General features: G+C 38.9%; 1 protein-coding gene across 1 annotated transcript in view; it reads left to right on the top strand.

The window, feature by feature from the left end:
* Positions 1 to 25,868, top strand: part of LOC145237074 (uncharacterized) — a 52,853-nt gene that overhangs the window by 18,258 nt on the left and 8,727 nt on the right. The window contains exons 41-124 of the mRNA XM_080099796.1: positions 55 to 237; positions 375 to 494; positions 673 to 852; positions 972 to 1,094; positions 1,211 to 1,393; positions 1,594 to 1,716; positions 1,829 to 2,011; positions 2,205 to 2,330; positions 2,449 to 2,631; positions 2,847 to 2,963; positions 3,107 to 3,292; positions 3,454 to 3,579; positions 3,836 to 4,015; positions 4,209 to 4,331; positions 4,465 to 4,653; positions 4,732 to 4,851; positions 4,959 to 5,138; positions 5,319 to 5,435; positions 5,516 to 5,695; positions 5,782 to 5,898; positions 6,072 to 6,251; positions 6,487 to 6,606; positions 6,679 to 6,858; positions 6,985 to 7,101; positions 7,239 to 7,421; positions 7,615 to 7,740; positions 7,804 to 7,989; positions 8,223 to 8,342; positions 8,495 to 8,677; positions 8,807 to 8,932; positions 9,146 to 9,328; positions 9,469 to 9,594; positions 9,663 to 9,842; positions 9,970 to 10,086; positions 10,153 to 10,335; positions 10,474 to 10,599; positions 10,767 to 10,946; positions 11,156 to 11,275; positions 11,347 to 11,529; positions 11,723 to 11,848; positions 12,078 to 12,257; positions 12,427 to 12,552; positions 12,658 to 12,840; positions 12,949 to 13,065; positions 13,236 to 13,418; positions 13,589 to 13,714; positions 13,816 to 13,998; positions 14,302 to 14,421; positions 14,612 to 14,794; positions 15,037 to 15,162; positions 15,362 to 15,547; positions 15,630 to 15,755; positions 15,906 to 16,088; positions 16,693 to 16,809; positions 16,976 to 17,158; positions 17,275 to 17,394; positions 17,617 to 17,796; positions 17,878 to 18,000; positions 18,076 to 18,255; positions 18,420 to 18,536; positions 18,734 to 18,919; positions 19,100 to 19,225; positions 19,437 to 19,622; positions 19,699 to 19,818; positions 20,145 to 20,327; positions 20,579 to 20,695; positions 20,759 to 20,941; positions 21,013 to 21,138; positions 21,236 to 21,412; positions 21,562 to 21,684; positions 21,762 to 21,944; positions 22,015 to 22,140; positions 22,251 to 22,433; positions 22,589 to 22,708; positions 22,859 to 23,038; positions 23,170 to 23,286; positions 23,425 to 23,604; positions 23,885 to 24,007; positions 24,242 to 24,424; positions 24,597 to 24,722; positions 24,794 to 24,979; positions 25,048 to 25,170; positions 25,335 to 25,517; positions 25,717 to 25,839. Of these exons, the coding sequence (XP_079955922.1) occupies positions 55 to 237; positions 375 to 494; positions 673 to 852; positions 972 to 1,094; positions 1,211 to 1,393; positions 1,594 to 1,716; positions 1,829 to 2,011; positions 2,205 to 2,330; positions 2,449 to 2,631; positions 2,847 to 2,963; positions 3,107 to 3,292; positions 3,454 to 3,579; positions 3,836 to 4,015; positions 4,209 to 4,331; positions 4,465 to 4,653; positions 4,732 to 4,851; positions 4,959 to 5,138; positions 5,319 to 5,435; positions 5,516 to 5,695; positions 5,782 to 5,898; positions 6,072 to 6,251; positions 6,487 to 6,606; positions 6,679 to 6,858; positions 6,985 to 7,101; positions 7,239 to 7,421; positions 7,615 to 7,740; positions 7,804 to 7,989; positions 8,223 to 8,342; positions 8,495 to 8,677; positions 8,807 to 8,932; positions 9,146 to 9,328; positions 9,469 to 9,594; positions 9,663 to 9,842; positions 9,970 to 10,086; positions 10,153 to 10,335; positions 10,474 to 10,599; positions 10,767 to 10,946; positions 11,156 to 11,275; positions 11,347 to 11,529; positions 11,723 to 11,848; positions 12,078 to 12,257; positions 12,427 to 12,552; positions 12,658 to 12,840; positions 12,949 to 13,065; positions 13,236 to 13,418; positions 13,589 to 13,714; positions 13,816 to 13,998; positions 14,302 to 14,421; positions 14,612 to 14,794; positions 15,037 to 15,162; positions 15,362 to 15,547; positions 15,630 to 15,755; positions 15,906 to 16,088; positions 16,693 to 16,809; positions 16,976 to 17,158; positions 17,275 to 17,394; positions 17,617 to 17,796; positions 17,878 to 18,000; positions 18,076 to 18,255; positions 18,420 to 18,536; positions 18,734 to 18,919; positions 19,100 to 19,225; positions 19,437 to 19,622; positions 19,699 to 19,818; positions 20,145 to 20,327; positions 20,579 to 20,695; positions 20,759 to 20,941; positions 21,013 to 21,138; positions 21,236 to 21,412; positions 21,562 to 21,684; positions 21,762 to 21,944; positions 22,015 to 22,140; positions 22,251 to 22,433; positions 22,589 to 22,708; positions 22,859 to 23,038; positions 23,170 to 23,286; positions 23,425 to 23,604; positions 23,885 to 24,007; positions 24,242 to 24,424; positions 24,597 to 24,722; positions 24,794 to 24,979; positions 25,048 to 25,170; positions 25,335 to 25,517; positions 25,717 to 25,839 (12,789 nt within the window). The remainder of the gene's footprint in view (positions 1 to 54; positions 238 to 374; positions 495 to 672; positions 853 to 971; positions 1,095 to 1,210; positions 1,394 to 1,593; positions 1,717 to 1,828; positions 2,012 to 2,204; positions 2,331 to 2,448; positions 2,632 to 2,846; positions 2,964 to 3,106; positions 3,293 to 3,453; positions 3,580 to 3,835; positions 4,016 to 4,208; positions 4,332 to 4,464; positions 4,654 to 4,731; positions 4,852 to 4,958; positions 5,139 to 5,318; positions 5,436 to 5,515; positions 5,696 to 5,781; positions 5,899 to 6,071; positions 6,252 to 6,486; positions 6,607 to 6,678; positions 6,859 to 6,984; positions 7,102 to 7,238; positions 7,422 to 7,614; positions 7,741 to 7,803; positions 7,990 to 8,222; positions 8,343 to 8,494; positions 8,678 to 8,806; positions 8,933 to 9,145; positions 9,329 to 9,468; positions 9,595 to 9,662; positions 9,843 to 9,969; positions 10,087 to 10,152; positions 10,336 to 10,473; positions 10,600 to 10,766; positions 10,947 to 11,155; positions 11,276 to 11,346; positions 11,530 to 11,722; positions 11,849 to 12,077; positions 12,258 to 12,426; positions 12,553 to 12,657; positions 12,841 to 12,948; positions 13,066 to 13,235; positions 13,419 to 13,588; positions 13,715 to 13,815; positions 13,999 to 14,301; positions 14,422 to 14,611; positions 14,795 to 15,036; positions 15,163 to 15,361; positions 15,548 to 15,629; positions 15,756 to 15,905; positions 16,089 to 16,692; positions 16,810 to 16,975; positions 17,159 to 17,274; positions 17,395 to 17,616; positions 17,797 to 17,877; positions 18,001 to 18,075; positions 18,256 to 18,419; positions 18,537 to 18,733; positions 18,920 to 19,099; positions 19,226 to 19,436; positions 19,623 to 19,698; positions 19,819 to 20,144; positions 20,328 to 20,578; positions 20,696 to 20,758; positions 20,942 to 21,012; positions 21,139 to 21,235; positions 21,413 to 21,561; positions 21,685 to 21,761; positions 21,945 to 22,014; positions 22,141 to 22,250; positions 22,434 to 22,588; positions 22,709 to 22,858; positions 23,039 to 23,169; positions 23,287 to 23,424; positions 23,605 to 23,884; positions 24,008 to 24,241; positions 24,425 to 24,596; positions 24,723 to 24,793; positions 24,980 to 25,047; positions 25,171 to 25,334; positions 25,518 to 25,716; positions 25,840 to 25,868) is intronic.

Below are 25,868 nucleotides of genomic sequence, written 5' to 3' on the forward strand. Positions count from 1 at the left end.
ACGTTCACATCAACAGTTAAAAACGGATTCTGTAGGAATGTTATATTTTTGCAGAAATTACATGTCCCGCGCTGAGCCCTGTTACAAACGCAAGAAGGCGTCCTCAGAGTGACCGAGTGTGGGTGTACAGTGATGTGGTCAACTACCGATGCGACGCTGGCTATCAACTGACAGGTTTTGGACAACTGACCTGTCTTATGTCCGGCAAATGGTCATCCGACGAACCTTCTTGCACTGGTGAGAATAGTAAACTGTAAAAACTGTCAACAATTCAAAGTAGCTAAACCAAATTTTTTTTTACTTATTTTAGTTGTGTTATTTATCACAATAAAAACGTTTTGATTTGCAAAGTGATATATTTTTGTTGTTTCCAGATATCGACGAATGTGAAACGATGAAACCATGTGACGAGGACGCGACTTGTTCGAACACAGAAGGTAGTTACTCGTGTTCATGCAACGAAGGTTACACAGGAAATGGATTGATTTGCTCAAGTAAGTAAAACTTGTGACACGTAGCAATATAAAACTATTAGATCTTCTTCATGTAGAAATGATAGTTTTAAAAAGACATATCGTAATTTAAAAATCTAAAGTTATTTCTCGAATGAAGTGGTTTACCTGGTAATCAATAAATAAACAAAGAAATCACGTGGTCTGCTTGTTGTTGCAGGGGTTTTCTGCCGCCAGCCATTCCCAAACCCCAACAGCCAGATCGAACCCCGATTCGCAAAATACTACGCGGGAACGGTGGTGACGTATAGCTGTGCTTCGGGATATGAATTGTTGGGTAGCGAATCGGCATTGTGTAGCAACGATGGAATTTGGTCGTCGGTTGAACCAACATGCGTCGGTAAGAATAAAACTTCCAAATAGAACATCATAATATTCGTTGTGAAAAAATAAGAAATAGGACCAGTTTGAAAAAAACACGCACAACCAAAACTTACTATGCCATTTTTTCGCGGTTAGATATTGACGAGTGTTCGGACGGAAGCTCGAACTGTCCTGACGGTGCAGTATGTATGAATATGCCAGGAACATACAGATGTATGTGCGAAGAAGGATATACTGGAGACGGCACGAAATGCGACAGTAAGTCTATTATTTGTAAACCAGAAATAGTTTAACAAAGTTAAAAACAACACAGGTGAAACAGATTATTCACAGCAAAGTGTAGTTTTGAACTTGAAGATATTTTAATCACACAGAAATATTGTGTTCGGATTTGCCTGATGTGGTAAACGGAGGCTTTACTGCGTCGAGCGGTTCACCCTATGAAGTAAACACTGAAGCCACATACACATGTGATGATGGATACAGAATGAGAGGAAAATCGCCTCTTGTGTGTTTGTTGAACGGCTTGTGGTCGGGTCGTATTCCCACTTGTGTCAGTAAGTAATAAAATTTCTTTACACATTTGACCTGATCAAAAACGTTTAAAAATGTTTGATATTCATTATTTTGTTATTTTTTGTCCGTAATTATGGTCTTAAATTTTAATTCCGGAAATCCAATTTGAAAATTTGCAACAAATAAATCATATGGTTAAAATGTTAGTCTACAAATTGGTCAATCTTGTGTGTGTTTTCAGATATCAACGAATGCCGAGAAAACAGTCATACTTGTGACTTGAACGCTGTATGTACTGACAATGACGGCAGTTTTACTTGCGCTTGTAACAGGGGTTATACAGGAGATGGACATACATGTACATGTAAGTATATAATGAAAACTTTGATTTTACATTGTGGAAATATTTTTTTCCTTAGTGTAGCATTTCTCGCAAGTATAACATGTTTGTAACTTGAATTCCATTATTTTCTTAGTAATTGAATGCCCGACTCCAGAAGATATTGTCAATGGACTTCTCTCCACTCCCCCACGTATCTCGTATCGTTTGAACGACCAAACCGTCTATTCTTGCAATCCCGGTTATGTCATAGAAGGCAGTCCGTCTTTGGAATGTCAGGAAGACCAAACCTGGTCGGAGCAATTTCCCACTTGCACAGGTTAATACAAATGCAAAAATAAACCAGTTGTAGTCTTGTAGAACACAATCAACACTAAATGTATTTAGCGTTTGCTGTCTCTTAAGTATGACCATTTTTTAAGTTGTTAACTACATTGTATGGTACTGTAATACCGTCAAGTGCTAAAGTGTCAAATGAAAATTGTTTAACGCATTTCTCTTTCACTTTTAAGATGTTGATGAGTGTTTGGATCCGCTCAACAACCCATGTTCGGCAAATGCTGTATGCATCAACACACGAGGATCGTATCAATGTGTTTGCAAGGAGGGTTACTCGGGTAACGGAAAACAATGTAAACGTAAGTAAACGTGCTATATAGTACAAGCTGTACAAGCGACCGTTTTCTGAAGAACCGATTTTTTAAAGAGTTTTTAAATTGAATTTTTTTCAAGTTGGGTGGTTGTTTATATTTGTAGAAATTATCTGCGCGACTCCATCTGCGCCAATCGATGGTCAAATTTTCTCGGACGATTCGCTCCCTTACGTGCTGGGCGACACTGTCTTTTACCAGTGTGACTCTGGCTTTGAACTGGTTGGTGAAGAGTCAGCAAGTTGCCTCGTTGATCGAAGCTGGTCATGGCCGGAACCAAAGTGTGTCGGTACGTATACATCTTTTTTTAGTTTCTGGCTGCTGTTTGTAAAGCCTAGTATTGTAAACATGTCCCTTTACCTAACAACTTCAAGTTTAATTCAGTGTCACATTTGTCAATTCGTATAAACCTAGTCTTACAGGTTTGTTAACTATAGTTATGTGTTAACAACCTTAATTTAGGTTTATAAACTGTTTTTATTCAACCATGGTTATTTTGTACAGATATTGATGAATGTGAAGACACCCCGTGTGACACAAATGCCGAATGTTTGAACGAAATCGGCAGTTTCTCTTGTTCATGTAACGCTCTCTACACCGGCAATGGATTTCACTGTGACGGTTAGAAACAGATCAATAACTTTTATTTATTCATTCAAAGGACAACGTGTTTTGTGTGCTATGACCAATGTCTTGTGGTTACTCTTACGTTCTCTAACGTTTTGTAACTTAAATCAACTTTGAAAACACTTCATCTGCAACAGAACTTCGTTGTCCACCACCCGACGTTCCACTTCTGGCTACAATCAGTCCTACGTTGGAGAGTGGAGTTTGGTCTGTGGGTAAGACTGTTCGATACACGTGCGCATTGGGTTACAAACTTGTCGGAAGTTCGCGCATCATCTGCAAAACTGACGCAACCTGGTCCAATGTCGCTCCAGCTTGTGAAGGTATGATTTATGTAGTAGAGTTGTTTTTCAAATATTTTTAAATGTAATTTTATATACACTAAACGTATGTTGATTTCTTTGTGTTACAAAAACGTATTAATTGGAAATGACTCAAAAGTTTTTATTTTGTTATTTTTATGGTAATCATTTGTTATGTGCAGACATCAACGAGTGTGAAAGCGCATTTGGTAGTCCTTGCGACGAGGATGCGACTTGCACCAACACCGAAGGAAGTTTTGATTGTCAGTGCAATGAGGGATACACTGGGAATGGGCAGCTTTGTTTCCGTAAGTTGTTTTGCTGTTTTTGTCACAAATAGTTGCTTAAACGTTCCTGTCATCGATATTAGTGTGAAAATATCTTTCAGAAAAATAAATTTAATTTTTTGACTAGTTTTTGTAGTTTATGATCAAACGTTTTGGCGTCCTCAAGTTTTTTGTTTCGTAAACCGATTATTGCGGGCCATAGTTGTTGTTTTTTACTTTTTTGTAACTTCGCCTAAAAATATAACGTTTTTTTTACATTTCTCATTTGTTGTTCCAGCGGTAAGTTGCAACAGACCAGCCAACATCGACCATGGATCATTCGTATTGGTTCAAGGATCCGCAACCATGGGCAACAATGTTTTATATTCATGTGATACGGGCTACGAGTTATCTGGTGTTGCGAGTGCCACTTGTCTCAGTAATGGATTCTGGTCTCAACCTCCACCGACTTGCACAGGTGACAATTGCACCACGAAACTGCATTATGACGTTTTGCCACTTTACAAAGTTAAAAACAAAACAAAAAGGAATCATTCAATTTTACACTTTTTAACTTTTACATGTTGCGGTACATTAGTGCGTTGTGCAGTATATGTCTGTAATTGTAACAGATAACAATAAATTTATCATTACCTTTTCAATATTTAAAGATGTTGATGAGTGTGAAGAGGGCACTGGACCTTGTGATGAAAATGCTGTTTGCACAAATCTACCTGGAAGTTTTGGTTGTGTCTGCAACGCCAACTATGAAGGAAACGGACTCATTTGCGAAAGTAAGCGTCTGTTTTTAGGACTAAAAATGCAGTTTTATAATGAATTTTTTGTTAAAAAGTTATTATTTATCATTTTAACTGGCGTTTTCTTTTTGTTGCCCAGTTTCTACTAACCGGATTGATTGTATTTTAGAAATTCGCTGTCCTTTCCCCAACTCATTTCCACAAGCAACCTTCACACCTACTGCACAAGAGAAAAGTAGTTGGGTGGTTGGTGACGTCATAACCTATAGCTGCAGAACCGGTTATTCTATTGGAGCGACCACTACAGCCGAATGTCTCTCTAGTGGGGAATGGACTAATGGGATGGTCACGTGCACTGGTGCGTATAGCATATCAGTTCCTCGCCTGTATTTGTGACTTGCGTTTTGTTGCTATAACAATCGCATTTTTCGTGTAGATGTTGATGAATGTGAGTCTTCTCCGTGTGACGAAAACGCCGCTTGTGAAAATATTCCTGGAAGTTATTTCTGCACATGCAATACCGGTTATGTGGTCGAAAGCGACGGCTCGTGCAGTGGTTCGTTAACATTTTCATTTGTTCAATCTGCTTTTAAAAATCTCCATGTTTTATTGTATTTGCAAAACCGAAATTATAGTTAGACTAAAACACCCTTTCTTTGTCAGAGATTACATGTTCAGTACTGTCTAATCCCACCAATGGAAAACTTGTAAACAACCTTGCCCCGTGGTCTCTTAATGAAGTGGCTGTATTCGAGTGTGATGAAGGATATCGGATGATCGGTAGCCGATCTCTCACTTGTCAATATACTGGCTTTTGGTCTTCAACACCACCTAAATGTCGAAGTACGTACACTGTGCCCAGAACACTCAATATATAGTACACTTTTTAAATTGACTTTAGTATTAACGAACAGCACGATTGGGTATGATACCCAACAAATGTGTTCAGTTTTAACAATATTATAAAGTGTTTTATTGCCTTGATGCTATTAACGTCTCTGTAACACTGCAATGTGTTCGCAGATGTCAACGAGTGCTCCGAATTTCCTTGCGACGTTCACGCAACTTGTACCGACAATGAAGGCAGTTACACCTGCGAATGTGACAAAGATTACCTTGGAGATGGCTTCGCATGCACTAGTAAGGGCCATTCTGCGAAAAACTACATGACAAAATTCTAGCAGCTTGAGCTTCTATATAATTTTAAATTTTGTATTCAGAAATCCAGTGTGACGCTTTACAACCGGTCAACAACGGTCACTTTTATCCGGAGGCTCAAACGTATGACGTCAACACACGAGTGACGTATAACTGCGACTCGGGATATGAAGTGTTCGGAAGTTCAAGTTTGGTGTGCACTGATACAGGGTCATGGTCACAGGATGAACCGTCATGTATTGGTATGTGTCATGTCATACTCACATTACGAAACACTACATACAATGCTTAGGTTAGGTGTACTGATTCAAAAACGTCATACTTACAGACATCGACGAATGCTCCAACACACCCTGTGACGAGAACGCTATTTGTGAGAATGTTCCTGGAAACTTTACATGCTTTTGCAAAGAGGGCTACGTCGGTTCGGGATTCATTTGCGAAGGTACAGATTCTGTCTGGTCAATTTCTCAGTGTGTACCTACTTCTCTGGAAAATTATGTTCTTGAGCCCATGGATTGTCTTTTAAGAACATGTTAAACATTTCTCAATAAAACAATCAAGATTATTTTGGCTTCCACCCAATAAACAGCTGAACATTATACTCTTACTTATTAGAAATCACCTGTAGTCGACCAGACAATGTACGAAACGGAAATTCCGATGCAGTCGCGTTAACTTATTCTGTTGGTGAAACCGTTTCCTACACTTGTAAGGACGGATATGAAATGAACGGAGACTCTGAGCTTGTTTGTATGAGCGGTGGTTTCTGGTCTTCTGATGAGCCAACTTGTGTTGGTAAGTTGCAATTGTGGAAACAACTCGGTAACACATAAACAACAGAGATAAAACATGTTTTACTAATCTACAAGATTCATGTGTTTGCACTACATAATTCTATGCTCACAAAACGACCCTGTCTTAATTTGCCACAGATTAAATGTTACGCTGATTTGCTACTATTTTGCAAATTATTATTTATTGTCCTTTTTTTGTTTTTGGTAACATTTCATTATTCTTTATAAACCAACAGACATCAACGAGTGCAATGACCACTCCCCCTGTCACACATCCGCCTATTGTGAAAACCTACCTGGATCATACAGATGCACTTGCAATACCGGATATACTGGAGACGGAAAAGTTTGTCAAGGTGCGATATATTGCCTATAGTTTTAAATAGGATCCATAAAGCTTTCGATTTATATCAACCTCTTTTTTACAGAAATCGTTTGTTCCGCGCCTGATCTTCCCGCCGGTGTGATTTTGGTCAACGGAAAATCAGAATATTCAATCGGACAAAGCGCAGAGTTTACGTGTTTGTCTGGTTACATGGTGTTTGGACCCAATCATGTCACGTGCACAGACGATGGTCAGTGGTCGGACAGATCACCAAGTTGTACTGGTAAGTGTCCTGCAAATTAAAGGTACGCGTCAATTTTAATGTCAGAAAATCCGGTGAACCATATAATGTAATGTATCTGAACTTGGTTCGAATCAAACTAAATTAAAAATGTTTTGTTTGCAATAGATGTGGATGAATGTAGCGAGAGTCCGTGTGATGAGAATGCAATCTGCAGTAATCACAAGGGAACATTCGAATGTACTTGCAAAAGCGGATATACCGGCGATGGAACTACATGCACTCGTAAGCACTAAAATATTCTTGAAAATGTAGCAATTCATGTCCAAGTGTTTCAACCGCTTTTTCATTTTCTTAAAGTCGAATAAGATTTTGCCAACTTTTTCTAACCAAACCCATTAATATCTTTTATTTGTTTTCAGTCGTTATGTGTCCGGGTATCATCACTCACGATCACGTGATTCTGAGTTTTGGTGACAAAGACGAATATAAGTACAGAGATAGAGTGAACTTCGAATGTGAGAGTGGCTACCAGTTAAGAGGAGAATCCTACATCAAATGCCTGGAAACTGGCTTGTGGTCCAACTCTGAACCTTTCTGTGACGGTAAGTAACCTTTGTGTAGAATTTAATGCTTGGGAACTAGACTACTCGTGGGAAACTACTTAAATACGCAACTGCAAAAAAACATTCCTTTGTCTGTAGAAACGCATTGACAAACTTTGCTTTTGCGACTTGTGAGAATATAGTTCGTTGTTTATTGTACCTAATAATAAACGTTTACGTATTACCATTCTAGACATCAACGAATGTGGTGACGACACTTTGAACGCCTGCCACTTGATGGCGACATGCACAAACGACGATGGTGGATACTCGTGTGTCTGCAACGAAGGTTACACTGGCGATGGATTCCGATGCAAGCGTAAGTTACAAAAATAATACATGCACGCAAATAGTGCAAATAACATGTCTTTAAATCTTGCAGAAATCAAATGTCCACCCATTCGAATCCCAACAAACGGAGACATCAACCCATCTCGTTCCTCTCCACCTTACCTGCCCGCCGACACGGTTGACTTTGTTTGTATGAGCGGTTACGTCATATCTGGTCAAAGTCAGCTCACCTGTCAATCATCTGGATCATGGACAGCCCCTGTACCTACATGCATAGGTTTGTAGTTGCAAAGTTTTGTGAATTTAAAACAAGCTATACAACGTATTTTAAAAAAAATTAAATTAAATTGGTCAAATTATTTGGTTCGTCAAATTCCAGAAAGTTTTTTTTCCAATATAAAAGTTGCTTTAGGTTTTACGTTTTCTTCGGTGTAAGCAAGAAAACAATCGATCACTTGACTTAGTAAAAACTTTTTTGACTATACCTTTACTTGACTGTGGTTGGTACAGATGAAAATGAGTGCTTGGACTTATCTGTCTGTGATTCGAACGCACATTGTGTCAATCAGCAAGGAGGTTACGATTGTTTCTGCAACAGTGGATACAGCGGAGATGGATTTACATGCACTGGTGAGCACAAGAACTCGATTTTTGTTAATTAGCTGTCGAACTCGGTTGACTGAGTATATTGAAATTGTTTATCGCAAATTTGCCTGTTGTCTTTTGAAATGTCAGTTTTGATTAAGTAAAATTTACATGGATTGTATTTTATACGTGTGCAGAAATCAACTGTGGCAGCGTATCCGATCCACGGTACGGATCCCAGAGCTCGACAGCGTCATCACCTTACGTCGTTGATGACGTCATAAATTTTGCATGTGACGCCGGTTTTAGATTGATCGGTCAATCTCAAATCACTTGTACAGTGAGAGGTTTTTGGACCGCCCTCCCTCCAAGATGTGTTGGTGAGTTTCCAGAATACTCAACTTCTTTGGATTTTGTTAAAAATTTGAGAGCAACACTGCGTCATTAGTTTATTGTCCCGATTAGCCATTTTTTCTCCTATACTTTGAACCATATTTTATGTTCTGCAGATGTGAACGAGTGTGCTGACCGCACCAACCCACCCTGCTCACGTGACGCTCGATGTGAAAACACTGTCGGAGGATTTACTTGTACTTGTAACGACCGATATGTCGGCGATGGATTCGACTGTCAACGTAACTTGTGTTCTTTATCAAATTCCGTTAATTCTTGGCCCGGTTGTTATTGTTATAATTGTTTGTTACCCCTATGCAAAAAATACTTTTGAAAATGACAACTGCACACATTTATAGTTGCAGAACAATGACTAAAATTTATCATTTTCCTCTTTGTCTTTTTATTGCCTAGATGTAGCTGGGCTACAAACTTAATGAGTTCTTTTTTCGCAGTGGTTTCTTGTCCCGATCCGATTGTTCGTTCTCCTGCCACCATCGTCTCGGCCTCCCGTTCCACATACGAGGTTGGATCAAGGGTCCGATATGCTTGTCCGGTTGGTTACTTCGTCATTGGTAGCAGAGTTGTTACGTGCGAAGATAATGGGGTTTGGTCCCACCCTGCTCCTACATGTGAAGGTGTGTTGTGTTTTCAAAAAAACATCTCTCAACGATTTACCATAAAATAAAATTGTAGGGGACTAGCATCTAAACACCAGTATAGATTGAGCGTTGATGTGTCACGAGTAATAAATGCCACTTGGTAAAATTTTGTGCAGACATTAACGAGTGCGACAACCCATCATTGAGCTTCTGTTCACCCGATGCCACCTGTACCAACACACCTGGAAGTTTCACTTGTACTTGCAACTCACGATATACAGGAAACGGACAATTCTGCTCCAGTAAGCACGATCTTTATTTGGTTATTTATGGAGCCGGAAGTTGAACTTTTATTTTTTTTACCTTGCAGTCATCCGATGTGAGCCTCCAGCAATGATTGACTCCGGCAGTTACGAATTGGTGGACGGAACTACTGCGACCGGAAACGACGTCATGTACAAGTGTAATATCGGTTTCACATTGGTTGGCGAGGCACAGGCAACTTGCGACGACGAGGGCCAGTGGACCCAACTTCCACCAACTTGCATAGGTGTGATATCTGCACTGTTAGAGTATTGACTTAAAGTGTCATAGAAAATCATATAGCATGTCCACAGTTTTGCATAGCAGACTTTGGTTTTTGTATCTTGCAATCTTTCAACATAATCCATTTTCAGATGTGAACGAGTGTGACGACACTCCTTGTGACGTACACGCTTCTTGTGAAAACAACATTGGGTCGTATGTTTGCACTTGTGACACTGGATACGTTGGAACTGGGGACGTGTGCTCTGGTAAGAAACGAAATATATAAAAATGTTTTTTGACAGTTGAAAAACATTTAAAAAAAATCATTTCAGCCAAAACCTGTCCCACTCTGTTTGCACCGTTGTATGGAAGTATTTCACCAGCTAACAAGATTGTTTGGGTGGTTGATGATGAAGCCCTATTTGAATGTCGTGATGGATATACTGTGGTTGGAGATGAACGACTTCTATGCTTGTACGATGGAAACTGGTCAAGCAAAACACCCATCTGCATTGGTATGTCCGTTTCGATTTAATTTTAACTAAACTCAGTTTAGGTGCGTTGCTTGATTAATTGATTTGCTTTTATAATACATCAAATGTCTGAAATATGTTTTGTTTCTTTGGTAACATTGATGTGCGTTACTTGCATAGATATCGACGAATGTGGAAACATCAACGACACTCCTTGTCATAAACAAGCCACATGCGACAACAGTAAAGGAGGATTCACATGTACCTGTAACACGGGATATAGCGGAGACGGTTTTACTTGCTCCGGTAAACATAAGTTAAATATAAATGTAGGCTTCCTGTTGAGCAGAGGGCACCTTGTTAAAAGAAGGTACATTGGCTAATTGTCAGAAGAGTTTAATTTTGTCTTTTAAGCCTGGTAAGAAAAACTAAACAAACGTTATGTGTTATAACATAATTTCCTTTTTTTGAAGAAATCTTCTGTGAATCTTTGCCGGCTCCCAACAATGGCTTTCTGTCGTCGGAAGAAACCAGCTTTGCAGTGAGGGATACAATTTCATTCTTGTGCGACACCGGTTACATTCTGTCAGGCAGGGAGACATTGACTTGCGGCTCAACTGGTCTGTGGACTGGGGAAGCCCCAACTTGTGTCGGTATGTGATGAACCTGCATTATACTAGTCCTGCAAAAACACTCAAAAAATTTTCTTATTGCTTTTGCAATGTTTTGTCCAAAGGTTTAAAATTTTCAGCTATAATAGTTTAATTTTTTAAACATAGACGTTGGGAAAGTTGTATTTCCTCCAAAATTTCTATTGAACAAGTGTTGCTTTTTGTTATCTAATCCTTTACTCCATTTTTAGACATCAACGAATGCGTGACAAGGGCTCCATGTGATTTACATGCCACATGTATCAACACGGCAGGAAGTTATACTTGTCAATGCAATAAAGATTATACTGGCGATGGAGATACGTGTTCTAGTAAGATTCTATTGCATTAGGACGTTTTTTTTCAGAATTTCGTAACTTATGAATAAATACCATCTGCACAGAAATCCAGTGTCCTCAACTTTCGGAGCTTGACAATGGAATTTTCGGTCCCAACATCGAAGGTCCTAATGATGTTAGAACAGTAGTAAGATATTTGTGTAAGAGAGGATACGAGATATCAGGCGAGACTGTGTTGACTTGTACAAGTGATGGAACTTGGTCATCTGCTCAACCGACATGTATTGGTAAGTTTATAGATAGAACTGAATCTCGCCTTTAACACGACATTATAACGTAAAATGTCTTTGAGGTTAATTCAGACAATATACGTAGATTTTTGCGTCTTTTGCGGTTTAAATTCTCTAATAAAAAAAATTCTAACGACTTTAAAAAGTCAAAATGTTACCATGTGTTGATCATATTTGTGTTTTAACGTAGACGTTGATGAATGTTCTGATCCTTCCTTATCTGCTTGTGATTCGAACGCTCTCTGTGAAAACACTCAAGGTGGTTATACATGTACATGTAATGATGGATATGTTGGTTCTGGATACTTCTGCGAAGGTAACGTACCGGATTTTTATTATTTATTTTGTTCTTTATCTACAATTTACGCTTGTATACACATATCCAATAATGGAAAAATGCTTATTAAGGAATTTTCTTTAGCTGATTTCAAATAACTTTTGGAGTTTAATTACAAACATCCTAACCTAAACAACGATCAAGTACAACTACAAACGGCTATTCAAACTTTATATTTGCATTAATCCATGTTTCGTTTATGCTACAGAGATCTTATGTCGTCCACCTGGTCGAATCCGTCACGGTTCGTATGTGGAGCGTCAGTCAAACTACTCGGTCGATGACTTCGTGATCTACTCGTGTGAGGACGGATACGAGTTAATTGGAGATGCTTTGAGTTTCTGTGGTAACTCGGGAATTTGGTCACCGAGCGAACCAAGATGTACTGGTAAGTTGTGTAAACAAATAGGTCGTCTTAACTAATTGTCTGAAAATGCCTCTCTAAAGCATGAGCTGCATTACAGGTTGAAATTGTGTTCATTTAGCGTTACACCTAACTATTTCAGTATATCAGTTGCTATGTTTATTTGTACGACACTTTTGCATATTTTGCACAGACATTGACGAATGCGCTGATGATTCGTTGAACGGGTGTGATGAAAATGCAGATTGTATCAACCGACCAGCCTCATATTCGTGTGTTTGTCGCAATCAATATACTGGAGATGGATATGAATGCTCGTGTAAGTTCAAGCTAACAAAATACAATAATCGTTTTGTATTTTGCCAAAAATAACTAGCTTCTTATGTATAACTTTTTCTAAATTACTTTATTATTGTGGTTTCAGTGGTAACTTGTGGCACACCTTTCCTTTCGAACAATGCGACATTGGTGGGTGGAGTGAAAGACGAATATTCTGCTGGTGACACAGCGGAATATGTATGCGATGACGGATTCAGCATGAGAGGACCGCGCGTCATCGAATGTTTGGACAGTGGAGTTTGGTCGAGTTCCATAACTCTATGCACAGGTACAAGTTGCATTTTGTAACGTATTTTTGCTGTTTTGTTTATTTTTGTTTGACGCTGGTAATTCGATTTTCTATTTGTTTAAACATCGTTTTTTTCGTTCTTTGTAGATGTGAACGAATGTCGACAGAATCCTTGCGATCGTAATGCGATCTGCATTAATGAAAAAGGAACGTTTTCGTGCCAGTGCAGAAGAGGATTCAACGGCGATGGACATACGTGCACAAGTATAAACTTTTTTTTAAAAAATTATAGCATATTCCTGTTATATTATGCCACATTAAAAACTTATTACTAAGCGTATGGTGGGAATAAACATGCATTAAGCATATTTCATCTAATTCTATTGCACTTTCACAAAGTCTGGTCTAACCAAGCTGTCCTATGTCTCTTGCAGGAATTATGTGTCCCAAAGTCCATGCACCTACAAACTGCAATATATTGAATGACGAGAATCAGCAGTATTACGTGGATAGCACAGTTAAGTTCCAGTGCTTCCGAAGTTACGTGCTTGTCGGTGACCAGTCCATTACTTGCCAAGACGATGGACAGTGGTCAGCGGATGTTCCTGTTTGTGAAGGTGAGAAATAAAACGAAATCATTCTGTTATTTTTATTTGGTTTCTATAAATGTAATTTTGTTTCTGTTTGGTTTATTTCTTGATATTTTTTAATTGTAGATTTTCCAAATAGTATTTGGTAAATTGACATATATTTTGTTAATTAATTTCGAGTGACATATGTTTTGTAGATTTGGATGAGTGCGCTGACGAAGACATGAACCCGTGTGATTTGCACGCGACTTGTGAAAATAGCGATGGCGGATATTCATGTTCGTGTAACAGAGGATATGTTGGAAACGGGATTGTTTGTGACGGTAGGGTTTGAATCCAATTTACTGTTCACCACACCTGCAATAATACATCCATTTTTCACTTGCAACGTTTCTTCCAACGTTTATAAATATATTTTTTACAGAAATCAATTGTTTGACCCTGACTGCACCTCGATATGGTCAGGTCATCTCCACAAAACGTGATTTGTTTGTTCCAAACGATGAAGTGATATTTGTGTGTGATGATGGTTTTGAGGTGTCAGGCACTGCCTCCCTCACCTGCATGTATGACGGAAGATGGTCCGACACCCCTCCTTCATGCAGAGGTACAAATTTTGACCGTATTCAGAATAATTTTGTAGTCATCTAAACTTTTGCCACCTAATAAAATCAGAATGAAAGTTGTAAATTTAAATTGTTGAGTTGTTAAACAAATTTGTTTTTAAAAGTTTTTGTTTTGTAACTTGGCTGGAAACAACAAAGTTTGACCTGCTGCAGTGCAACATAAAATGCCGAATTTGTCAATATGCTATTTTTTGCCCATCTATGAAGCTGTGTACATTACACTTAAACAATGTACTGTGTATAACTACGTGCTGTGCTGACATTGATTTCGCCTTGTGTTTCAGATGTGAACGAATGTGATGACGACACAGCTTGTGATGAAAACGCAGTTTGTACGAACACTAGAGGGAGCTACAGGTGTACATGTAACCAGGGTTATTCCGGTGATGGCAAAACATGTGAACGTAAGTAGAAGTCAAAGTTGTTCTTGTTCGGTTTTCTTTAACTGAAAATAGTTTTTAGCCTGGAAATACTTACACAAAACAATATTAAAAGAACATTGTTTACAGCAAAAAAACAAACATATATACATGTATATATGTAAAAAATATGTATGTAAAACCGTGGTGTTAAACTTTTGGTTTAAACTTTCAGAAATCACTTGTGATGAGCTGACATCACCTGACAACGGTGAAGTTGTGGTTTCAACTGATGGCAGTAATGAGTTTGGCAGTTCCTTGTTCTTCTCCTGCGACACCGGTTATGTTCTGCAAGGATTCTCAAGCTTGACTTGCATGGAAAACGGCGAGTGGTCACGAGAGCCACCTACCTGTATCGGTAAGTCACGTGCTTTATACGACGAAAGACTACTGTGTGTGTTTAAGTGCGGCAACCCGTAAACTAACCAAGCTAAAACTAAACCACTGATTTAAAAAAACGCGTTTGTTTGCATACGAATGAAACAAAGCAAGATGATAGAGTAGCAAATTATGTTGCATTGAATAGCTGCCTTGTTGCCCACCGTAACGTTAGTCATTTGATAATTTCTTGCAGTCAACCAAAGCTGTTTGTTTCCGCAGATATCAACGAGTGTGATGGAACACACGGCTTCCCTTGTTCCAGCAGAGCCGATTGTGTCAACACAGATGGAAGTTATACTTGCACGTGTCGATCCGATTATAAGGGCGACGGAAAACTATGTCTCAGTAAGTACATTGGCAGGCGGTACTTAAATCCTAACAAAAACAATTGTAGCTCGATGAAAATCAAAATTGCTTGGAGGCTTGCGCATAGTGAAAACATCTTAGTGAAACATTTACAATAAATTATCTGCACGTTGGCAAGTTTGTTAAGTTGTAGGTCACATAAATCGAAGTAAGCTTTAACAAACATTTCAATTTTTAGAAAAACGCTGTATCCAGCCGGCAATTCCAGAGAACTCACGGGTAGAGGGCGACATCATTTTCAATTTCTATGACGTCAATGAGACGGTGACGTACCTTTGTCGCAATGGTTACGAGCTGCAGGGCAGCAGCGTCATCACTTGTCAGGAGGACGAGACATGGTCAGATGAAGAACCTACTTGTGTTGGTAAGATCAATTTTTTAATACTAACAGCATTTGTTAAATGTGTATTATGGTATTTTCTCATTGCTTTTAATGCGTAACGTAGATATTGATGAATGCTCGGACCCAACTGACACGCCATGTGATGACAACGCAAGTTGCCAAAACACTGTTGGTGGATACATTTGCACCTGTAACACTGGTTATAGAAGCATTGGCGGAAAATGCCACCGTAAGTATTTTACATAGCTTAAAAATATAAAAGTAGAATTGATTCACGTATTTTTTTCAATGTAAGGGTTTGATGCATGAAATCAATTAAGAAAAAAAATGCTTTCTGATTTAAGTTAAAGGAGGTAAAATTACACTCCTTATTTGACAGGAATCGAATGCCGAACCATTTCCCAAATTTCACGAGGAACACTTACCACGTCTGCTACTGCACCGTACGGGCTCAATGACGTACTAAATTTCGAATGTGACGAAGGATTTGAGATGTTAGGAGATTCTTCTATCACTTGTCGCGAGAATGGATTGTGGTCGAGCAGTCCTCCTGTTTGCAGAGGTTAGCATAATTATGTTGGTTTTGAAGGAAGACTGACAGACAACAAATTTTAGATGACTTTAGATGTAATATGAAGCAACTTAGAATGTATCAATAAATTAAATGTTTTTCACTTAAGTGTAATGTCATAACAGACTACAAGAATCAACCTCTGTAACAGGGTGGTGACCGACAGATCTGTCTTTACTTGTCAAATATACAAAATATACTCAAAAAGAGCGGCAGACGATCAGCGTCAGTGTAAAGTTTTATTTGAAAAAGAAATATTAATTTCGCTTATTAAGGCATCATCAGTTTCTGTCTTATTCAAATAGATTCTATTTCAAATAAAACTTTACACTGACGCTGATCGTCTGCCGCTCTTTTTGAGTATATTTTGTATGTTTTTCACTTCTAATATTCAATTAAATAATAATACACACTTACTAAAATCGCAGTTGTGCAGACTACCAAAAGGCAAAATAATGAGTGTCGTCTTTTCAGAAATTGAAGTACGCCATGGGTTAAAGATCTGCAAAAGAATTTGAATCCCTGTTAACAGCTTATACCAATGTTCTTGTTTCTGTTATCGCCATGTCAACTTTACACTCATGTTTATTTGTAGACATAAACGAGTGTGCGAACAGACCGTGTGACAGCAAGGCTTTCTGCCAGAATTTAATTGGAAGTTACCAATGCACGTGTTTTGAACGTTATTCTGGCGATGGAACAACTTGCACATGTAAGTCTATAACTATAAACTAATATCGTTGCAGTGCAGTAATACACTCAATCTAAAATACAACCTAACTGTGTTTATGTTTATGAATTTTGTAATCTTTGCAACTAAGGCCTGTGTAAGCATCATTGTTTTGGTAATATGGCAACGAAATCTATTTTGTGTTCAGTGATTGACTGCGGAAATCCTGGTGATATTCCTAACGGCCGCATCATTTTGCGACCAATCGGGGGTTATGTGAAGGGAACCAGAGTTCAGTACAAGTGCAACCGGGGCTACGAATTGATTGGCCAAGATTTAATCACCTGCCAAGATGATAGCCAATGGTCGACCGCTCCCCCACAATGTCAAGGTAAAAAACATTGACCTTTTGTAATTATTGGCATTGTATTTTAATTGATAATACTATCACGTTATCAGTGTTAACATTGGTTATAACTGCATTAACTTTTTTGTCTTGTTTTGCAGACATCAATGAATGTGAAGATAGTTCAGTTTGTGACGAAAATGCGAAATGTGACAATACAGATGGAAGTTATTCATGTTCGTGTAAGAGCGGATACACTGGAAGTGGTCGATTCTGCGACCGTAAGTTTAAAAATAAAACTGTTTAAAACCTATAATCACTATTTTTATCTTATGACAACTTGATTAACTTATTTAAAAGGTAAATTAGTAAAAAAATGTTACAGTTAAAATACAAACAAAATTAAAAATGGAAACCTTGTGTATTAACTCATAATGCAATGCCTTTTCAACATCAATCATTTGGGCTATTTTGTGACAAATTCTTTACTGTTTTTTTTAAAGAAACGACTTGTTCACGACGTTTACATCGGCCAAGGTATGGATCCTTCACTCTGTCAAATTCAAACTTCGTGGGAAGTGTTGCCACATTCTTGTGTAAGAGTGGATTCGAGATAAACGGAGATGAGACGGTGGTTTGTCAAAGCAATGGGGAATGGTCGACAGATGAACCTTCTTGTAGGGGTAAGGGAACGTACTCTTTATTAATGTAGTTTATATTTGGGAGTGTATGAGGACAAGGTTTAAATCACTTCACATGTGCAGATATCGACGAGTGTTTGATGGGAACTCATGACTGCGACGACAACGCGTCATGTGAAAACAAGATTGACGGTTACACTTGTACTTGCTTGCCAAACTACGAGGGAAACGGTTTTTCATGCACAGGTGAAGATTTGTCAACATTTTGTATTTTTTACTTTGATAAAAGCTGAATACGGTTTCCTTCTTGTTTTCGTCCAGAAATTACATGTATTTTGCCACCTCTGTCCCGTTATGTCTCGGTCGGGTCGCCAATACCTACTTACGTCATCGGCTCCTCTGTGACGTACGAGTGTGCGGAAGGATATTCTATCAGCGGTTCTTCGACCATTGAATGCACCGAAACTGGAAGTTGGGCGGATTTCCCTCCAACCTGTACCGGTAAAAAGTCCAGACCAGAAATCCGTATATTCAAAACATACCCATAAAAATTATCATGTATTTTTTAGAATTTGTAGATTTTTAGAATTATATTGTTGCAGGTTTTCAACCATTAGTTCTGGTAATTTATTTTATCGCTAGATTTAATATTATGTGTCGTTTAGACGTTGACGAATGTGCTGACAATCCTTGTGATGAAAACGCTTCATGTACGAACAGCAAGGGAACATACTTGTGTGTTTGCAAGAACGGATACAGCGGAAACGGATTTTCATGCACAAGTAAATCATATGCAAAGTGCTTGTTTTCAAAAGAAATACTTTGTTAAAATATAAAAAGCATTTAAAACTAATTATACGCCATGCAAGTTTTGATGTCAAAACAAGAATTATTCTAGCATGCACAAATATGTCATAAACCTAATCCAATTTAATGTGACCTAATAGCGTTGTATTTTTACCAAACCAACTTTTCGCAGGAACCAAGTGTGTACCCTTAAGTGCACCAGCTAATGGAGAAATCGTATCAACTTCATCTCAGACAGTTTACTACGTTCGTAACATCATCACCTTCCAATGCACTACGGGCTACGACCTGATAGGTCAAAACGTACTCACGTGCCAAGAAAGTGGCCAATGGTCGCACTCCGTTCCAACATGTACTGGTGAGTAAAATTGGAAGGAAAAGGATTTTGTTTGATTAGTATATTCGCAAAATATCTCATAAAAAAGGAAAATTAGGCTATAAATTCTGGAAACCTGCAAGCGTAAATTTGGAAACAAAACTTTTTGTCAAAACTTTTCTGTAAAGCGTCGCAAGTGTATATTTATTATTATTTTCACAGATGTTGACGAATGTAGCGATGATTCACTGAACGCGTGCCATCGCAGGGCAACTTGCACTAACAATCAAGGATCGTATACTTGTCAGTGTTTGAGTGGCTATACTGGAAACGGAATATCGTGCCATCGTAAGTTTTCTTTTAACCAAAAAAATCGCCTTGTTTTAAAACGATACTCTCTCTGCCCTGGTTATTTTCCAAACACGTATTTGCTTCTTTGGTGGAATATGTAAACATTGTAGCTACTTAAAAGTCTGTCTGTATCTTGCCAACAGCTAAAGATGTGGAAGTCAAAACGTGTTTTGTTTTGGTAAAAAAAACATTACAATTTGTGTTTCAGCTCGACGATGCGCACAGCCCGACATTCCACAAAACGGATTTGTTACTGGAAACATTATATACTCGTTTTATGACCAAGGAAGTTCAGTATCATTCGAATGTAAAAATGGTTACGAGATCAGTGGGGTTGCAGTCATTGAATGTGGTGACAACGGACAATGGTCGGCAGACGAACCTACCTGCATAAGTACGAGAAAACAATACATATAACATGACAAATGTCAAATCTGTACTCTAAATCTTTTATTTTACATTTTCTTCAGATATTGACGAGTGCTCGACCAGCGAACCGTGCGACGAAAACGCTACATGTACAGATTTGCCGGGAAGTTATAGATGCACATGCAATCTAAACTATTTTGGAAACGGAAAGACGTGCTCATGTAAGTGACAGAACACTTTGTTTCTGCGTGAGGTTACTGTTGTAATGGAACAGTTGGTAAAAATCTCCAAAGCACTAGCATAATTAGGGTGTGTGTAGTGATGAAAATAGTTTATTATAGGAAGTATCTGCTGCTGTGAGATCTCAATCAAATACTTAACACCGCTTGTAGTTACGTACATAAAACGGTGGTAAACCAATAATATCGCAATCATTTGTGTGGTGGTTTTTACTTGTTGCGGATCACATTTAAACACGTTAAGTATTTTGGAGCACACTTAAATCCTACGTTATTTTTGCTACTCGTTAACACCATTGCTGTTTCAGTGATCACGTGCGGTTATCTGTCTGCTCCGTCCAATGGTGCCATTGAATCAACAAACACTGCTCCTTATCCTGTGGGAAGTAAGGTTGTTTACAGTTGTAAAACCGGATACCAACTGCAAGGAACATCCGATCTCACTTGTCTGTCAAACCGCTTCTGGGACAACCCTCCCCCTATTTGTGTCGGTAAGATCTTAAACAAAAAACATGCTGTGGAACAAATAAAACTTCCAACACAACTTTGCACGTTTTTCGTTATTTTTTGTCAAGCATTGAAAAGTTTAAGTATGAATTGGTATCCAAACTTTAAGCAGTTACCCGAAGTTAAACCCAATTTAATAATAATTCTTGTCATACCCTTTTCCGATTTTTCAAAAAAGCTGTTTCTCGTATTATCTGCTTAAAATGTTTTACATGACTCTGTGCTCTCCGAACAGATGTTGACGAATGCAGCTCTTCACCTTGCGACTCACACGCTTTCTGTCGTAACGTGTTTGGAAGTTACGAGTGTTCTTGTTTGGATGGCTACAGCGGGGATGGGTATTCTTGTTCGAGTAAGTAATCAGACACTAAACTGTAAAAACGTTTTCCAACTTAACCTTGGTATCGTTGCTTAGTTATCGACTGCGGTGAACCGGGGCAAATCAACAATGGTCAAATTGCCTCAAGACCGATCGGAGGTTTTGTGAAGGGAAGCACAGTAACTTACAGATGCTACTCCGGCTACGAACTAAGTGGACAAGGTGCGATTGAGTGCCAAGATGATGGCCAGTGGTCGTACGAACTTCCCACGTGTATAGGTGAGTGCTTGTTATTAAAGGACTGTGTTTTAATTAGCAACCAACTGTGAACGGCCTTATTATATATCCAGATGTGGACGAGTGTGTTGATCCGCTAAGCTCTCCTTGCGACCTTTCGGCCGACTGTGTAAATACGGACGGGGGATTTACTTGCACTTGCGCGTCAGGATTTTCCGGCGATGGATTTACTTGTCACGGTATGTTACACTGCGCCCTTTCCAGTATCAAAAAATATTTGGCAATGTAAAACGTACAACTTCATCTGGTCGTTTTAAATGGCGTTTATCCGTGCAGAAATTCAATGTCGGCCATTGAGTCACGAAAACCTGCGAAGTTCGTCACTCAGCGACCGACGATTTGTGGGAAGTGTAGCAACTTTCTTATGTGACCCCGGATATGTTGTGGAGGGTGATGACACGATCACATGTGAAAGCGACGGAGAATGGTCGGGAGATGAACCATTCTGTCTGGGTTAGTTTGAGACACAATTTGAATGGCACTTTTTTTCACTTACCTGTAAAAGTGATAGAGATTTGGGCAGAACATAATAGATATGTAGCTATTTAATCTTGCCCCTTATCTAAAACTTATCGCTTGTTTTTTGCCCCTGTCTGTTTCAGATACAGACGAATGTCTGGCTGACGAGAGTCCTTGCGGCGCTAACGAAAAATGCTCAAACACACAGGGCAGCTTCGCTTGCTCGTGCAATCCTGGATACCAACATACGGCCAACGGTTGCATACGTAAGCACCGACGTTTTACCCACAAATAATCAGTTCACTTTATTTATAAAATTGTATCGCTTTGACAAATTTTTCAGGTATTTCGTGTGGGGCGCAGACACTGGGCGATCACGTGATTATCGTCAATGGACAGAAGACGGATTATTACATTAACGACGCGTTGTTGTACGGTTGCACTCAAGGCTATCAGACGGTTGGCCTGGCAACGGCAACGTGCACTTCACAGGGTACTTGGTCACGTGACCCACCAACTTGCAGAGGTTAGCCAAGCGGTGTGATATTTTATTTAGAAAAAAATATTTTATAATAATTGTGTTAAAAATTCGGTAGATATTAACGAATGCTCGACGTCATCCATCAGACTATGCGCTCGTGACGCAACTTGCTCGAACACTGACGGAAGTTACGCGTGTACTTGCAATACTGGTTACTATGGATCGGGTGTCGTTTGTCAGAGTAAGTTTACAATAATTTTTTACATCTGTCGCTTCAATGTCCTTTGGCATATTAAAATTTGGGGATTTAGTTGAAAATGCAGCAGGAATAAATCGAATTCCTGTTTTTAGAGAGAAGCTGCGTGCCACCTGTCGCCGTTCGAAACGGTCACATGACTTCTTCCCACCGAATTCCCTTCTCCGTTGGTGACGTGGTCACGTATACTTGTAACTCTGGTTACACAGTGCAGGGATCAGCTACCAGCACATGTCAAGAAAATGGAATATGGACATCTTCACCACCTTACTGCAGAGGTTTGAATCTCTTTACTTGTTTGATTCATGTTGGGTAAATAAAATTTTAATGCGACTATTCCGTTGATCACAACAAATGTCACCGAACAACAGAACGAACTGAAAAAGGAAAAATTGTCCATACCAGATTAAAAACTTTATTGGTATTTTTTCAGATGTGAACGAGTGCACTAATACAAACGCTTGCTCGCCCAACGCTCATTGTCGAAACAACATTGGAAGTTACGATTGTACTTGTAACACTGGTTACACTGGAAACGGTCAATCCTGTATAGGTGGGAAAGCATTTTATTTCGAGTTATGATTTTAATGGACGATTTTTTGTGGTTTAGGTTCAAATTAAATGAACACATCCGATTAATCTTTTTAAGTAAAAATTGTGCACATGACAATTACACATGTACAAAAATGTTTTCTTTGTGTAGAAATCACGTGTGGTTCTTTGGGTCAAGTTAGCTTTGGAACGTTTACTCCGATTGAAACAAGTTACAAACCATCTGCAAATGTCGTTTTTGATTGCAATCCCGGATTCTTGCTGCAAGGATCCGCGCAGATTAAATGCTTAAGAACAGGAGTGTGGTCCGCTGAGGAACCTTCATGTGTTGGTAAATAATAACATATATTTCACTGTTACTATGTTTCTGAAACTGAAAAAGATATCAGTTTGATTAAATGCTTGGGCTAGACCTTAAAAATGTCAAGTGATTCTGTAAATAACCTTGTGTGCTTTGTGCAGATATTGACGAATGTTCAGACAATCCATGCCATGCTCACTCCACCTGCACCAACACCATTGGTTCTCATGAATGTAATTGCGACGAAGGATTTATCACTGAGGATGGATACTGTCGACGTAAGAAAAATGATGCACTAAACGTTGCTATAAAACACCAAACCTACTAACTAATTCCTAATCTAAACATAGGTTACATTAAATTTTGTACAAAACGTGAATGTTTATTTGAATGTAAATATGCTTCATTTTCACCAGGTGCAATATGTTTCCCACCGGATGTGATATTCCGCGGAAGCTTTACTCCACAACAACTTGAGTTTTTCGCAAACGAAAAGGTTACATACACTTGTACGGCGGGATACGAGATAGAGGGAAGTTCAATGCTGACTTGTACAATTGACGGAACATGGTCGCACACAGAACCCTCGTGTACAGGTATAATGTTTGCTACCTTGTGCTGGATGATTAATTTAATAACTTTGTACGTTTCTCGAAATTATGATAGGTTTGTTACACGAAACGTTAGGTTGGAAAAATTTCCACGGTTTTGCAGAGCATGAAAAAGCTAAAAATATACAGAACTTTTAAATTAGGATTTTAAATTACTACAAAGAATAAATTTATGAAAAATTAGAGTAATTGTACAATCAGCTTAGCAATTTATTTATCGAACGAAGAGAGTTTGCGTTTTAAAAATTGTTGATTGCATTTTTAGATATCGACGAATGTTACCGAGAAACTCATAACTGTGATATCCACGCAAAGTGCACCAACAACCAAGGATCTTACACGTGTCAGTGTGAATACGGATATTTGGGAGACGGATTTAGTTGCAACGGTAAGAGATAATAATTTCAAGCATATAGAAAGTTGCGGAAACAACGCAAGTTTTGTTATTTTTGACCATACCTAAAATAATGCAGAACTGAAATGATTCATAAATAAGAAAAACCTATTATCTGATACCTGTTTTTCATCAAACTTGTCTAAGCCCTACATAATAGCATCTCTCTCACATTGTTACTAAAACGTCTCTATTTTGAATATTTCACCTTAAATCTTGTGTTTCCAGCTGTTGTGTGTGATTCACCACCTGTGGTTGATAACGGTTTCTATCGACCCCGTTTTGTAAGCGTGTGGTCGATGGGTAAAGCTGTGACGTACGAGTGCTTAGCAGGATACAGGCTCCAAGGAGCGCGAATTATCACATGTCGCGAACATGGTGTTTGGGAAGATGGACTCACTACCTGTGAAGGTAAAAATATTGATTTATTTTTTATCGAGCTTTTCTATAAAAAAACTTTTTGTCAGAATAATGATGTTTGCATTGCATGACCTATTGTATTTCGCATTGCTGTGTATACGATATATGGGCATACATGTTTTTTGTTTATTTTAATTCGAACGAAAATCGTTAATCTTTGCAGACATTGACGAATGCTCAAATCCGAGCGACAACACCTGCAGCGAATTTGCCAGTTGTACCAACACAATCGGTGGATATTCATGTGTTTGTAATGTTGGATACACTGGCAATGGTCACTACTGCGAACGTAAGACAAATGCTCGATTTCACATGGATCGCAATGCAGACTTTTTCGCTAATCACATATTATTGACACAGTGCTGGCCTGTCCCAAACCGCCTTCCCCAGTCGGTGGAGGTTATTCACCACGTGACCGTCAACGCTTCGCTGCCGATGCGTCTGTGACGTATACATGCCAGGTCGGTTACAGAGTGAAGGGATTTGCAAGATCTGTGTGTCAACCTGACGGAACATGGATCCCACCAACCCCGCCACAGTGTGATGGTAAGATCCGATGCCTATTTTAACTTAAGTACTTCATGCAAAGAATGATAAATTATTGTGTGTTTTAGATGTGAATGAATGCAGCGAGGGAAGAAGCAAGTGCAGTGTGAACGCAATCTGTGTGAACTCGGTCGGTGGGTTCGCTTGCCATTGCAACGAAGGGTACAAAGGAGATGGAGTTCACTGCACGAGTAAGTAAAAATTACATTTTTGTGTAAAATAATAGCCAAATCCATAATAATGTAAATTCATGGTTGGAACGAAGCATTGCTTTTTTTCCAAACAAACGTGCAGTGTAAAAAAATCAGAAGTGAATTAACACAATTTGTAATGGTTTATGTTTGTGCGTTTCCAGGGGTTGTATGCAATCCTCCGCCATCAGTTAACCGTGGAAGTTACTCCCCATCTAGCTTGGCACAGTGGAGGGCTGGAACTAAAGTGACTTACACTTGCATGGTCGGTTACGAAGTGCGTGGGGAAAATGTGGCAACTTGTCAAAGCAATGGAATTTGGTCGCTCACATCTGTCACCTGCTCAGGTTGGTGTAAAATACTGGCGTTTATGGTTAATAGCATGTGTGCTTAACACTATCAAATGTTACACTTAAACATGCTTAATTAGCAGTACCAGTCTGAAATTACAAATCACGGCCTGTCTGTTTAACATTCGCTAATTTATACCCTACATGTAATTCACTGGAATAGTATCTTAAACTTGATAATTAATGTCGCGTGCAGACGTGGACGAGTGCAGAAGATTCACCCATGACTGCGACAGCAACGCAAGATGCATCAACAACGCAGGAAGTTTTAGATGCCAATGCAAAGAAGGATATACCGGTGATGGAAGAAGTTGCAGAGGTGAGCATGACAACACAACGCGACACACT

This window comes from Phallusia mammillata, chromosome 7 (genome assembly GCF_965637545.1).
Source record: "Phallusia mammillata chromosome 7, kaPhaMamm4.hap1.1, whole genome shotgun sequence".
Taxonomy (NCBI): Eukaryota; Metazoa; Chordata; class Ascidiacea; order Phlebobranchia; family Ascidiidae; genus Phallusia; species Phallusia mammillata.